The sequence below is a fragment of the Phodopus roborovskii genome, unplaced genomic scaffold, assembly GCF_943737965.1.
Source record: "Phodopus roborovskii unplaced genomic scaffold, PHOROB, whole genome shotgun sequence".
NCBI classification, from domain to species: Eukaryota; Metazoa; Chordata; class Mammalia; order Rodentia; family Cricetidae; genus Phodopus; species Phodopus roborovskii.
In genome coordinates this window covers 38444492-38459098 of record NW_026126511.1, presented here as the reverse complement: position 1 = coordinate 38459098, position 14607 = coordinate 38444492, and the positions used below count along the sequence as shown (strand labels likewise).

The window sequence follows — 14607 nt, the reverse complement described above, 5'->3', positions numbered from 1 at the left end:
TTTCTTGTTTCTTTTCTGTTCTTTTTGTCTGTTGCTTGTTGGTGCTAGAAACTGAACTGAGAGCATCTCACATCCTCACACTAGGTTCTGTAAGGGATGGAATGTGGACGCCTTCCTTTCAGGGGCTCTTTGTCTCTCTCGTTTGGTGAATTTGTAAGGACAAAGGAGACACCTGTAAGCTGTGGCCCACTTTTTCTTCTCTCCTTTCTGGGTAGGAAGCTTTATAGGTACATCTGCCTCATATTAAGTATGTAGTATGGGCGTTGGTGGTGCACGCCTTTAGTCCCAGCACTTGGGAGGCAGAGGCAGGCAGATCTCTGACTTCAAGGCTAGCCTGGTCTACAGAGTGAGTTCCAGGACAGCCAGGGCTGTTTCACAGAGAAACCCTGTCTTGAAAAACAAAACAAAATAAAGAAATATTAGGGAATCACTTGTCCACACAGAGAAAGAACCTCTGATCTTTAGCCTGCTGCTTATAATCAATAATGGTGACATATCAGTCTCTACCCGTTGACAACTTGCTCTTCTAGCTTAATTGCTCCCTAACCCAAATGACAATGAGGGTTACAGGCACTACACTCTTAAAGATCCCAACAGGGTCACTGGTCAAGTAGTAGCAATCTGAGATCACTACTAAGAAAGCAGTCATGAAGTTTGTTACAGTGACACATGTCTGAAATATCAAGTTAGGATGTGGAGACAGGAGGATTGCTGCAAGTCAAGGCCAGTCTGGGCTACATAAGGAGACACTGTCTGTCCAGAACCGTCTGAGAATGAGCTACAATTATCCACTGTTTCAAGTCTGAACAGGTGAGCTCTAAGTACGCAGTAAGCTAAAGTGAAGGGATAAGCAACAAGTGAGGTGGATGGTAGATTAGAGAGAGATACAGACAGGCAGACAGATAGATGACAGATTAGACAGATACAGAAACAGACAAGCAGATAGACAGACAGACAATTGTCAAGCCAGGTACTCAAAGCATCCAGATACTGGGGAAGCCCTGTTGAGGCAGAGAGGAGCCCTGGCAGACAGTGCCCCTCAGATGAGGCTTCCACATAAAAGGACAAATAGTAACAGATATAGATGAAATTATCAAATTGTAATAATACCCAGCAGTTGAGGCGGTTACTTGAGCCTTTCCTCTGAGCGCGGCTGAGCGTGTCTGCGGCTTTGCCTTCCCTCTGCCTGCCTCTTACATCACCTGATAAACGGCTTTGTAGGAAGTAGGTGCCTTCCTGCTCTTTTCAGGGACATGATGGTTTTGTTTTGTTTGTTGTTGTTTGGTTTGGTTTGTTTGTTTTTTGAGACTGTCCTGGAACTCACTTTATAGACCAGGCTGCCTCAAACTCAGAGATCCACCTGCCTCTGCCTCACATGTGCTGGGGTAAAGTGTTCACCACTACCTCCAGGCCAAGGCCAAGATGTTTTAACCCCAGATGTTTTGCTATTCTGTACTCTCCCTGTCACTCAGTTGGGTGGGCAGCCCAAACCTAGACAAACAGCCTTGGAGGACACTTGGAGACAAACAGGCCTGGGTCTGAAGTCCAGGTCATGGAGGTGGAATTTTTAATTGTCAGCTCTGTCCTGCCAGCCGGCTCCCCAAAGAACTATACAGAGACTTCTTACTAATTATAAATGATTGGCTGATAGCTTAGGCTTATTACTAACTAGCTCTTACATCTTAAACTAACACATGTTTTTATCTATGTTTTACCACTTGACTGGGTACCTTATCTCAGTACGGCATGTTTATCTCCTGTTTCATCTGCATCTCCTTGTAACTCCTGAGACTCCTATGATCCTGCCCTTCCTCTCTCCCTGAAAATCTAGCCTAGCTATGGGCCACCTGCTATTAGTCAGTGAGAGTAATGCATATTCATAGTGAACAAAGAGATTGTTCCACAGCAAGGTCACACAAGCCCATTTCCGGAGCTTCTCACTGAGCTCAAGTAGTACACATCGATTCACCTATAAAATGTATACTACACGGTCTCAAAAAATGGAACAAATCTTAGCCCTTAGCCAGGAAAGGTGGTGCAAGACTAGAATCCCAGTTACTGCCAAGCTTGAACCCAGAGGACCACATATTTAAGGCCAGTCTCAATTTAGAGAAATTATCTAAACAAACAAACAAACAAATAAGCAGCCTGGATGGTTGTTTATGCCTGTTATTCCAGCATTCCAAAGGCTGTGGTTTAGGCCTATAATTCCAATACTCTGGAGCCTGAAGTAAGAAGATTGCCCCAAGTTTGAGGGTAGCCTAGGCTGCATTGTGAGTTTATGGTCAGTCTTGGCTTCAAAGTGAGATCCTGTCTCAAAAAACAACAAAAACTAAATAAATGTAGTCTAGAAGTCATAACATTCGCTTAGAGTCTTGTCTCTGAAAACTTCCAGCATTCTTTCAAGGAATGAAGTGCTATTGTGGTTGGCTGCTGTCTGGTGGGGTCAGTGGACAGCATCTGCCTCTTCCTCTGCTGCTCAGTTTAACTGGGGCCATCATGGGCATGTCCAACCCCAAGTCCCTTTCATGTTTTCAGGCAAGGGTTGTCTTGATCATGCTGTACATTTAGCAAGTAACAGAGCCTGGCACATAGAAATTACTGCTCACATACTTTCTAAAATATTTAATAAAAGAACAATTCCACTATATAAGTATGTATGTGTAGAATATGGAAATATTTTTTGATGCTGGTGTGGAACTCGCACATTGTGGGTATATTACTATGGCTTCAGCCACAGTTTTATTTAAGTCTTAACAGAAATTCTGTGCTTGTTCAAAATGTTTTCCTTTCTTGAAAAGTACTGTTTTTTTTTTTTAAGATTTTTTTTTTTTTTTAAAGATTTATTTATTGTGTTTACAATGCTCTGCTTACATGTCTGCTTCAACACCAGAAGAGGGCACCAGACCGGATTACAGATGGCTGTGAGCCACCATGTGGTTGCTGGGAACTGAACTCAGGACCTTTGGAAGAGTAACCAGTGCTCTTAACCTCTGAGCCATCTCTCCAGCCCCGAAAAGTACTGTTTTACAGAAATTTTTTTTTTTTTTTTTTTGAGACAGGGTCTTGTGTAGCTTTGGAACCTCTTCTGGAACTACCTCTATAGACCGGGCTGGCCTTGAATTCAGAGATTCACCTGCCTCTGCCTCCTGAGTGCTGGGTTTAAAGGTGTGCGCCACCAATGCCCAGCAGGAGAAAATATTTTGATGTCACCTTTTAACTAAAGTGAGAAACCTCGAAGGCCCAGGAACAAGAGAGAGTAAGCTCCCAGAGTATGATTGATGGTGTGTGTGTGTGTGTGTGTGTGTGTGTGTTGTGCTCCTCTGGAGGACCAGAGTCAGTTTCCAGTACTAATGTGAGGCAGCTCACAACTGCCTGGAATTCCAGCTCCAGGGAGCCTGACTGACATCTCCCCTTCACGGGAACCCACAGATGTGTGCCATATATCGATACAGACATGCACATGGCTTTTAATCCCAGCACTTGCAAGGCAGGGGCAGGCAGATTTCTGTGAGTTTGAGGGCAGTCTGGTCTACATAGTGTTCCAGGGTAGCCAGAGCTAGGCAGTGAGGGCCTGTTTCACAAAACAAAACAAATATTTTTAAAAGAGTAGGGATGAAGACAAAAAACAAACAAACAAACAAAAAAACCCAGCGGGAGAGTGAGCAACGTAAAGGAAAAAGGGGGAGAAAGGGAGAGAGGAAGGGGGGGGGGTCTCACAGCTGCCAATCTTCTCTGGATTCCATGGGCACAGTGATTCCAACAGACACCCATTACAGTAACAGTGCTTGTAGGAGTTTGCTAAAAGAATATTCTATCCATTCTGGATGGTACAACAGTTTGTCTTTGCATCTATTCAGACATCTGGAGACTGAGGCAGGGCTCCTTCGTTCTGCCTACTGGGAGGATTCTTTTTACAGACCTGAATTAGAAGGCCAGCCTTCATGGCATGAAGCTATAAGGAGCCCCCTATACAAAATCATTTACTAAATTAAGGCTTTTGATAGGACCAATCATGAAGAGCTGAGTGTGGCACTTTACACCTTTAATCCCAGCACTCAGGAAGCAGAGGCAGGCGGATCTCTGTGAGTTCGAGGCCAGCCTGGTCTACAGAGTGAGTTCCAAAGCAATACAGAGAAACCCCACTTCGGGGAGGGGGGGGGGGAAACAAAAACAAAAAAGAAACAAGAGCTGCTACCAGGCAAGGCACGGAGTAACGTCCCACACTGGAATACTCTTTATTGGAGAGAGTGGAGTCCACAAGATAAGTTATCTTCCTCCTGCAGCAAGGTGACAAGCATTCAGCCCTCCATCCTTCACTACTCCCTAAGAAGGGCTTGCCGCCATTTTTAGCACAGTAATTTAGGAGTTAATTTTCCAGACCAAATAGCGCTGGATTATCCTCACATGCCCCTTGTTTTTTTCAGGCATCAGAAAACTCACTTCCCCTCCGCCACACAGTTCAGACAGGAAAAGCCTCACAGCCCTCTCAGGTGCCTATGGCCCTTATTTAGTGACGTTTTCTTATAAGTTGTCTCCATTCTTTGTTTGCACTGTTGTTTGGTGCCTATGGGAAAAGAAGCTTTGACAACCACACGCAATTAGCACTGAGTTCTCCCTTTCCCCCAGCCCAGCTGCCTCCCTAGTCGCCCACTGTTATCTTCTCATGCATGTCCTTCCAGACTTTGGGGTGTAGCTCTGCAAAGATACATGTATGTTTACAGCCATGTGTTTGTGTTTGAGACTAAGTCTCATTATATAGCCCTGGCTGGCCTAGAACTCCCTATGTAGACAGACCAGGCTGCCTTCAGACTCAGATCTGCCTACGTCTGCCTCCCAAGTACTGGAATCAAATGTGTACCACCACATGCAGCAACAGGTCAGCTTTCTTTATGTATAACTGTGTGTCAAATGAAGGGACAAGATAGGCTTTTCTGGTGCCAGTTACATTGGAACCTAAATTTCTGGCAGTACAGGAATTTGAATAAAATCTGGTTCTCCGTTAGGACAACCTCCCAGGGTGCCGCACTAGAACATGGCTTGAGTTTGCTGCCACCTGCTATTATTAGTTTTGGTCTCAAGTTCTTTCATTTAAGTCACTCACTGGCTTCCTAACTAGGCACTGCTCCAGGCACTGGGGACAGGCTATGAGCAAATCTCTGCCTCTGTGGGGAGCCAACATAAAATAGGGTGCTAATAGGTGATGCAGTCCAAGGAAAAGTTAGGGAGAAGAATAGGGGATTCCAAGAGGAGACCAGAGGAAAAAAGAACCAAGAGGAAAGAGGAGGCCAGAGATTGTTTTCTCTTTGCTAGTGGATGCAATTTTAGAAATAGGTGATGGAGCTTGTCTTTGAGGATTGTGTGTGTGTGTGTGTGTGTGTGTTAGGGGCACACACACTGGTGCATGCAATTGTGGAGGCCAGAGGTCAGCATCAAGTGTATTCTCTCTCTCCTTCCCTCTCCACCTCCATCCACCTTATTCTCTCACTGTTCTACTAGACTGGCTGGAAACCGAAGTACTCCTGCTGCTGACGCTCACCAGAGCTGGGACATGCACAGCTATACTTGGCTTTTATGTGGCTGCATGGGTCCTCATGCCTGGATAGCAATCACTTTACTGGCTAAGCTGCCTTTTTCCAACTCATACCCTCCTTCCTTCCCTCCCCTCTCCTCTTCTCTCTCTCTCTGTAGAGGGCATGAGGTCCTTGTGCTTACAGAAAGCACTGGAGAAACCAGGAGCGTTGAATTCACAGGCTTTTCTCTTCCATGGAAGGGATTTATCCCTGTTTCCATCAGGAAATCGGGACTGGATGTAGTTAATACCTGGTGCTCTTTGCTGTCTATAGGACCAGGACTCACCTGAATCCCCAGACCATGTTTATTCCAGACTCTGAGCATTATCTCAGCCAACAGAACCCATTCGTGTTTTTGTTTGTTTGTTTTGTTTTTATGGTTTTTTGTTTGTTTGTTTTTTTGAGACAGGGTTTCTCTGAGGCTTTGGAGCCTGTCCTGGAACTAGCTCTTGAAGACCAGGCTGGCCTCAAACTCACGGAGATCCACCTGCCTCTGCCTCCCGAATGCTGGGATTAAAGGTGTGTGCCACCACTGCCTGGCTAACAGACCCCATTCTTATGAAAGATGCCCCATGTACTTTTCAAAGTATTATTTTTTCTTTTTCTGCACCCCTTCCTCCCTGACAGGATTTCTCTGTGTAGCCTGGATGTCCTGCAACTTGTTTGGTAGACCAAGCTGACCTCAATTAGAAGATGTGGCTCCAAATACTGGGATTAAAGTCACGCACCACCACCACCTTTAATCCCAGCTCAAAGGGGTTTGGATGTATTCAGGGCTTAAACCTTATTGTGGTAATTGTCAGAAGGAAACTTTTTTCCAAAGTTGTACTGTAACTATTTAAAATATACGCTGCTTGGAGTCTTACTGCAGAAGCTTGAACCAACGTGGCTAACAAACTCATGTTGAACCAATTTCCTGCTTGTCTCGTTCAGATCACTGTTCTGCTGGCCCTGGCACTTACAGGGTACTCCTGGCTGCCCTAGAGCTTGCTGTGGACATCAGGCTGGCCTTGAACTCACAAGAGATCCTCCTGCCTCTGCCTCTCAAATGCTGGGATTAAAGGCATGAGCCACCACACCCAGCTTCGAAATTTCCCTTTCAAAGGGAGAGAAAGGAATTAAGGAAGGTATTTTCAGCCACATCTTCCTCATCACAGCAACGGTCCCTCAGCTGTCTCACTTGCCAAAAGTTGGCCACAGAACAACTTCCTGCTCAGGAGAAACCAGGTGATCTGCCAGCCCCAGGAACAAGGGCAGAGCATGGCTTGGGGTTTTTTCTCTGGCTTTCAGACACAGCTGCACTTTTAAAAGGTAGCAAACTCCTTTTGGTGTCTGTTTTGAAAAGTTCTCTTCCTACTAGTAGTCTCTCAACTTGGCTGCACATCGGCAATCTCCAAAGACTAAAAGTTCAGATGCCTGGGTCCCACCCCTAGAATTCCCAGCTCTATTCATCTTATGTGCAGGCTTAGCATCGTATTATTTTTCCACAAATTCCTATAGCCAGGAATGAGGACTATGGTTCTACTCACCTCTAGACTACAAACCCACTGTCCATGTGATTTCAATACTGTTAGACCTCAGCTGATCTTTACACAGTTTCACTACCATTAGTAGACCACAGTTACACTGTTCACTAGACCCCAGGCTAGCCCTGTGGAACACTGGTGATAGGAATGCTTGCTTGCCTAGAACTTGTGATTACAAAGCCCGACAATGTAATACACAATGTTTACTTTTTTTGTTTGGTTGGTTTTGTTTTTCAAGACAGGGTTTTTGTTTTTGTTTTTTTTTTTTTTTTTTTTTTTTTTTGTATAGCCTTTGTCTTGGAACTAGCTCTGTAGACCAGGTTGACTTCGAACTCAGAGATCCACCTGCCTCTGCCTCCCGAGCACTGGGATTAAAGGTGTGAGCCACCAACTCCCAGCCGTCTTTACTTTTACTATAATTCATTGTATTTTCTTTTTGGTGGGGGTGGGTTCTCTATGTAGTGCAGGTTCTCTATGTAGTGAGGCTTGGTCTCCCTTGTAGGCCAACCTGGCCTTGAACTCAGAAATCTGGCTTGCCTGTGTCTCCAGAATGCAGGGATTAAAAGTGTGTGCCACCACACCTGGCTCAATTCATTGTACTCTTTTTTGTCCTCTATATAAAGAGTCATCAGGCACCTCTCAGAATGGGGAGAGGATCGCAGAATTCTGCTATTCCATTACATATATTATTTGTTGTTTACAGCTGTTTGTTTGCTTTTGTTTTTGAGACAATTCCTCAGGTAGTCCAGAACCTGTGTAACTGAAGAGGACCTCAAACCCCTTCTTCAACTCTCAATCCTGGGATTACAAATTTGTAGAGTTACCATACCTAGTCCTCCATTTCATTCATTTTGATTTTCGAGACAGGGTGGACTTTGGAGCCTGTCCTGGAACTAGCTCTTGTAGACCAGGCTGGCCTTGAACTCACAAAAATCCTGCCTGCCTCTGCCTCTCGAGCACTGGAATTAAAAGCGTGTGCCAACCATTGCCTGGACCAGCCTGGTCTGTATAGCTAGTTCCAGGCCAGTCAGGGCTACAGGGTAAGACCTTATCACATTATCTCAAAGTGAATGTTTTCAAACTACTAGGAATACTCCAGTTTGACTGACTCCTTATCTATTTTCTGACCCAATTAACTAATCATATTCCAAATCCATCAACCTTCTAATTCATCAGAACATCCTGAGTGACTACTACTTTCTACTCTACACCAGCCTGTTAGGCATTTTTTTTTCCTCATCTAATATTCTGAGATAAGAGTGGGTGCTCACACCTGTAACCCTAGCCCTACTGATGCCCAGGCAGGAGAACCTTGATTTCCAGGCCTGTCTGATCCACAGAGTCAGTTAATGCTGACCATCATAGGCAACATAAACAGATGAGTAAGAGGAAGGGTAACTGTTAGGTCCAAAAGAAATTCAAGACAAATGACTTTTGGGCCTGACAGTAACAATTCCAGAAATATTTTGAAAAAAAAAAAAAAAAGAATCACATACATATCCCACATGTATTTGTGACCTGTCAAGCATACCAGCTAGTTTCCCACTTAAGTCACAGAAATTCCATTTTATACTGAAGCTCAAGAGAGACAGACTTTCCCAAGATCACAGGACTGGTAACAGAGCTATTTCAGTTTAGGTCAGGTCGGAGTCTTCCATTCTTTTCCACATGGCAGGCTTTTCTGTTTGTGTTTTTTTTTTTTTAATGATGTGAAGAATACTATCATTTGATAATAAGATGCAGAAAACAGAAGTTAAGAGGGTGATGTTTGAGGTTCTATACCAATGTGTTTTTGAATAATCTGAAAATCTTAAATGCCTGGGATGTCTAAGAATTCACATAACCCAGAAATAATTGAGAATGCAAAGTCACTGACCAGCAATCGATTATATATGTTATATGTCCATGTTTCCTGAGCGCCTTTACCCACTTTTTACTTCAGTTACCTTGTGGCTTTTAAAAAGTGTGTCTAGAGAAGCGCTAGACTAGACCCCTCCATCTTCTTGAAGGGTTCCCATTTCTTAAGTGGCTGTTGTGATTTAATCCTTCCTGATCTTTATCCTGATCTTTCACAATACGAATGCGTTATTGCTGTATTTATGACAATTTGTTAATGTGTAAGCCTGCTCCTTTGACATACTAGTCTGAAGTTTTCTACGAGGACAGGTAGGACTGGCCGTGTCGTTCTTAAGTGTGACAAGTGAGAAAAATCCCCAACACTAAGCAAACAACAGACTACAACCAAATTTGGAATGGAAGAAACTTTGTGATTTCATCCCGTCAAACATGTTTACCAGAATGGCAAAACTGAAAACTTGTATGTGTGTTGTACTTCCTAATGGATGTAACAACTCTTCAAGTCACCCAGACAAGTGGGAAGCTCCTCATTTTGGCCTCTTTAACCCTAAAGCACCAGGGATAAAAGTGACAACGCAGAAACTTGGTTCTAACAAAGAACGTCTTTGGAGCCCAGAGCGCTGTCCAGCCCGACCCACCAGCTGGCTTTGACAGCCGGCACCCGGTGGAGAGACCAGAGGCCTCGCGACATCTCCCTCCCCACGCAAGCCCGGTGAAGGCCGTGGACAGCCGTGGGCCAGATGCCGGAGATCCGGGACGCCAGCCCAGAGCTGTCCCCGTAGTCCCCGCAGGCGCCCGGGACACAGGCGTCCAATTCCGCTGACATTTCCTTTACGAGAAAGGGGCGGGAACTTGCGCTGCTGGGCGCGGCGCGGCGCGGGGCGGGGCGGCAGGAGGCGGGGGCAGCTACACCAGGGCCACTCCCGAGAGGTGACTCAAGCGGCCCCGGGCGCGCGCTCCCGGCACCCCGCCCCCGCCCGCCCGCCTGCCCGCCCGCCGCGCGCACCCACACCCAGGGGAACGCCGCATTGTCCCCGCCAAGTCCCCGGATGCCCGTCGGGCCGTGACGCGGCCACGCCCCCGCGCTGCGCTGCGTGCCACGTCACCGCTTGCGGCACTTCCGGGGGCGCAGCGGGCGATGACGTAGAGGAACGTGCCCTCTATATGAGGTTGGGGAGCGCCCGAGTCGGCCTTTTCCGCCCGCTCCCCCCTCCCCCCGAGCGCCGCTCCGGCTGCACCGCGCTCGCTCCGCGCTGTCAGGCTAGCGCCGCCGTCCCCAGCCGCCACCATGATCATCTACCGGGACCTCATCAGCCGTGAGTCCCGGCCGCCCCGCGGGTCTGGGTGCGGGTGGGCTCGGGGGAGGCCGGCGCGCGAGCGCCGAGCTTGGGCCGGGAGTCGCCGCGTGCGCCCAGCCGGCGCGGGAAATGGCGGGCCTTCGCCGGGTGACGGGCGGCTCTCTGTCCTCCTCCTTCAGATGACGAGCTGTTCTCCGACATCTACAAGATCCGGGAGATCGCGGACGGGCTGTGCCTGGAGGTGGAGGGCAAGGTGAGCGAGCGGGTCCCCGCGGGGAGGCCGGCCAGGCGGCCGGCCGGGCTGGGATTGCGGCTCGCCCGCCCGCCGGAGCTCGTGCAATGCTCCCAGCCGCCTCCAGGCGGGGGAGACGCTCTTTCCGGCCTTGGGTTTTTCTAGAAAAGTGGAGGCGGAGCCGAGCCTGGAAATAGGTCCGCGAACTCAGCGCCCATCCTCCTTCCGGGCGATCGGGGACATATTGTCTCTATTTAACACATCTTGGCATTGTGTGCTCTTAACCCACGGCGATCCGAAAGCCCACAACACAACTTCTTGGCCTTCGTTTTCTGTCCGGGCAACGATTCTTTTTTTGTCGGGTTGAGGTGTTTCAGGGAACTGACTGACAGATCATTGCCGGAGTGTAGAAGGTAAGTTGGAGGTGGGTTTTTTGCAATAAGTTGCTTTTTTCTTATCGTAGATGGTCAGTAGAACAGAAGGTAACATCGATGACTCGCTCATTGGTGGGAATGCTTCCGCTGAAGGCCCAGAGGGCGAAGGTACCGAAAGCACAGTAGTCACCGGTGTTGATATTGTTATGAACCACCACTTACAAGAAACCAGCTTCACAAAAGAGGCCTACAAAAAGTACATTAAAGATTACATGAAATCGTAAGTGAGATAAACATCCAGTTTTGGTGGTCAGGGTCTTAGAGACTTAGTTGTGTCTACTTGGAATTTTGGTTATAGAGAATTTGAGAAAAGAGGACCTTTCTCAATGTTATACAGTAAAGTGAGCCTACAATCCGTCTTTAACTTTGAAGAACAGAAACCCTTTAAAAGTTGATATTCTTGGAACTACCGTTCTTGAATAGTTTCATTATTGTTGTTGGACAGTAACCTTTTTGTTTTTACTTTGGGGGCTTGTATTGTTTTTGTTTGTCCTGGAACTATCTCTATAGACCAGGCTGGCCTTATAGACCTAGCTGGGGTTTGTATTCGTTTAAAGTGATTTTGCTGAAAATTCAATGTTTTAATGGCCTGTTTAATGTACTATTTTAGACTTAAAGGCAAACTTGAAGAACAGAAACCTGAAAGAGTAAAGCCTTTTATGACTGGGGCTGCAGAGCAAATTAAGCACATCCTTGCTAATTTCAATAACTACCAGGTAAATAAATCAAAGGGTGTACAGTCTTAACCACGGGAACAGAAGAGATTTGTTTTGTTATGTTTGTAACATGGCCCTGACCCAGAACTCAACTGTATAAGCCAGGCTAGATTTGACCACCCCCCCCCTTCCCCAGATCCACCCACCTCAGCTTCCTGAGGTTAAAGGCGTGAGCCCAGCTGATACTCTTCATTGAGATCTGGCTGGCCTTGAACCTGGAGGTTTACGTGTCTGCTGGGTGCTGAGATTAAAGGTGTGTGCCAACACACTTGGCTAGGCTAGCGGCTGTTGGCTTGGAACTGTTGTGAATCTCCCTTTTAAGGTTAATTTTGGTTTATGTTTGTGAGTATATAACAGTCTAATTCTGGGTATTTGCTACTTGTTTTTCTTTTTTAAGTTTTTTATTGGTGAGAACATGAATCCAGATGGCATGGTTGCTCTCCTGGACTACCGTGAAGATGGTGTGACTCCATTCATGATTTTCTTTAAGGATGGCCTAGAGATGGAAAAATGTGTAAGTACATCTTGATATTAGAAGTGATCTTTGCCATTTACAGAGGTAGGCATGGGTTTTACAGAAAGAAGCTTTGTTGGTGGTGAAATCTAGGCTTCTTGTGGGACCTGAAGAGAATACTGCCTGGAAGTGTGGAGGTAGAGTAGCTTCCTTGGTAGTGTGCTCAGAAAAACACTACTGACCAAGTGAGGGCAGGAAGCTCTGAAACTCAGGTCAGGTGTGGGCAGGGGCATAGTTTGATACTAGCCTGGGATAAATAATCATAGGCAAAATGAGTGTGGCCCTGCAGTAGCTGCCCACAGTGGGCTCACGTCCATTTCATGTTGTGCCTTGGGATTTCTTTAGAATTGAAGGCAGAATTGCCTTCTATAGGGAAGGAACTAGGTTTGGGGGCCTGGGTGGAAGGTGAGCTTAGAGCTATACTGAAGACAATGGGTGAGCGCTATGGGGTGGTAGTATTCAGACAATGGCTACTGAGTGCTGCTGGCTAGGAGAGGGTAGCTAGTTGGCATCCACTGATAGACCTGGAACAGTGTGGTTGTTCTCCTGGTTTGCACTAGGATGCCAAAGAAAATGCTCCCCGCGCTTCCTGCCTGTCTTTGTGGCAGTCCAGATTGAATTGGGGAGTACACTTATATAGTAGGAAAGTTAGTGTGTTGGAGCTGGGGGTAGTTCTTAATGCCATCTCCTTGTTTTGCAGTAACAAATTGGATCTATCACCTGTCACCATAGCTGGCGGCTGCTTACCATCCACACAACACCAGGACTTAGGACAAATGGGACTGATTTCATCTTGAGCTTTTATTTTGACCATGATTTATTTGGAGTGGAGACATTGTTTTTTTCTTTTTTTCTTTTTTTAAAGAAAGAACATGTCATGTAGGTTGTCTGAAAATAAAGTGCATTTAAATTCACTTACAACAAATGCCTCTTAGTTTAATGTGATTGTGCCGGCTCCATCTTTACTGTTGGTGAGAAGCTAGAGCTTGGTGGTTGGGCACTGCCAGAAAGTAGGAACTGCTTACAAGAGTCTGAGTTGCAGTGAAGGGGAAGATGTTAAGTGGACCCCTAACTTCATCTCCAGAGGGAGAGCTTGCCAAAAGCATAAGGACCAACTAGTTTGAAACACTGAAGTAGAGCCAAGTCTCCTGGGGTGGCTGCCAGGTTGCTTAGTTGTATAAACCATGGTGAGACACACAGGTAAGGGCTTTTTGCTTCATTTTTTGGAGAGGGGTTTCTCTACTGGACCCTAGACCAGACTCAGAACCACCTTCCTCTGCCTCCTGAGTGAGTGCTAGGACTAAGGGTGTGCGCCGTCATCCATGACAGTGGTACCTGATGGATAGTTATGAGGTGTGTTGGTCCAGTGGGTTTGAACGACTTCCCACTGTAGAAGCCATTAGCTACAGGGTAAACTGTTCACAAGGAATTCCTTACAGGGTCAGATATAGATCTTGACAGACCCTGAACATCATGCTGTCTGCTGTAAAATAGTTTTGTGCATGGCCGAGTTAAGAGTAGTTACCAAAAAAAATATTCTGAAACAATTAGCAGGTATGTGAAGTCCTAGGAAACCCCTTGGACTGTTTATAATGGGTCTTCAGAAGCTAAAAGGGATTCATTTTCCAGCCTGAGGTTTGTTCAATGACAAATCCCAAAGTATACTAAGCTCGGGATATAGCACCCCTTTGTGAAGTCCAAATGGTGGGTATATTACATGTTGGTGAAGGGGCAAGTGCTGTTGTGATCTAAAGAGCCATGTAATTGTCCTTGAAAGTGTTAGTGATTTCCAGGCCACAACCATACACATTGTGGAAGAACCTTGAAGACCTGATAACCCAGTTGTGCTAGGTAATGTATTCCAGGTATGATCACAGCCATGTGGCTTTGTGGGGAGAACCAGAAATCAACAGTAAACACAGTTTGTGTCCTTTTAAAAGTACATTTTGAGAAATGAGTACGTGTGTATGGGTTGTACTCATGAATGCTGATCCCTGAGAAGTAATGGTTTGGGGGTTTTGTTTTTTTAAGGTTTTTGTGTATCCCCAGCTGTCTTGGAACTGTGCCTCCCCCAAGTGCTGGTTTTAAAGTCATGTGCTGCAATTGCATGGTGAGATTTGTTCTGTTTTTGAAACAGCTCTTAATATCCCAGGCTGGCTTCAAATAGCTGAGGATAACCTTGCCCGTGCCACTTGTGATTATAGTCCTGAGTTGGTTTGGTCCTGGAAACTGAATATAGGGCTTATGTAGTTAGCAAGCATACCACCAGCACTGGCTGCATCTTCAACCCTGGGGGTTACTGGGTATTTTGAGCCTCTAGAGATGGACCTTGAACTCTTCAATCTCTTAGATTTAGGATTGAGGCTTTTACTACCATACCAAGCTGCCAACTTGAAGATAACTTACTTTCTCAATCATTTTTCCTAATTGTCCCTGCTGTGTTCTGTATCACTGCCC

At 46.2% G+C, this 14607-nt stretch overlaps 1 protein-coding gene and 1 non-coding gene across 2 annotated transcripts; both read left to right on the top strand.

Moving 5' to 3' along the window:
• Positions 1 to 10106: 10106 nt before the first annotated feature.
• Tpt1 (tumor protein, translationally-controlled 1) lies at positions 10107 to 13064 on the top strand. Its single transcript, XM_051195362.1, has 6 exons — positions 10107 to 10272; positions 10434 to 10507; positions 10950 to 11140; positions 11531 to 11636; positions 12034 to 12150; positions 12851 to 13064. Exons 1-6 carry the CDS (start codon positions 10245 to 10247, stop codon positions 12851 to 12853), a joined length of 519 nt encoding a protein of 172 aa, XP_051051319.1. The 5' UTR covers positions 10107 to 10244; the 3' UTR covers positions 12854 to 13064.
• On the top strand, positions 12657 to 12784 carry LOC127230544 (small nucleolar RNA SNORA31). Its single transcript, XR_007835191.1, has one exon. It is a non-coding gene; the product is annotated as a small nucleolar RNA SNORA31 (small nucleolar RNA).
• Positions 13065 to 14607: the final 1543 nt, after the last annotated feature.

Excerpts from the sequence above, each read along its gene's own strand:
- Tpt1 (XM_051195362.1), top strand. The coding sequence starts at position 10,245 with ATGATCATCTACCGGGACCTCATCAGCC. Across the intron at positions 10,508-10,949 it reads GCCTGGAGGTGGAGGGCAAG|ATGGTCAGTAGAACAGAAGG; the intron begins GTGAGCGAGCGG and ends TTCTTATCGTAG. Across the intron at positions 11,141-11,530 it reads ATTAAAGATTACATGAAATC|ACTTAAAGGCAAACTTGAAG; the intron begins GTAAGTGAGATA and ends GTACTATTTTAG.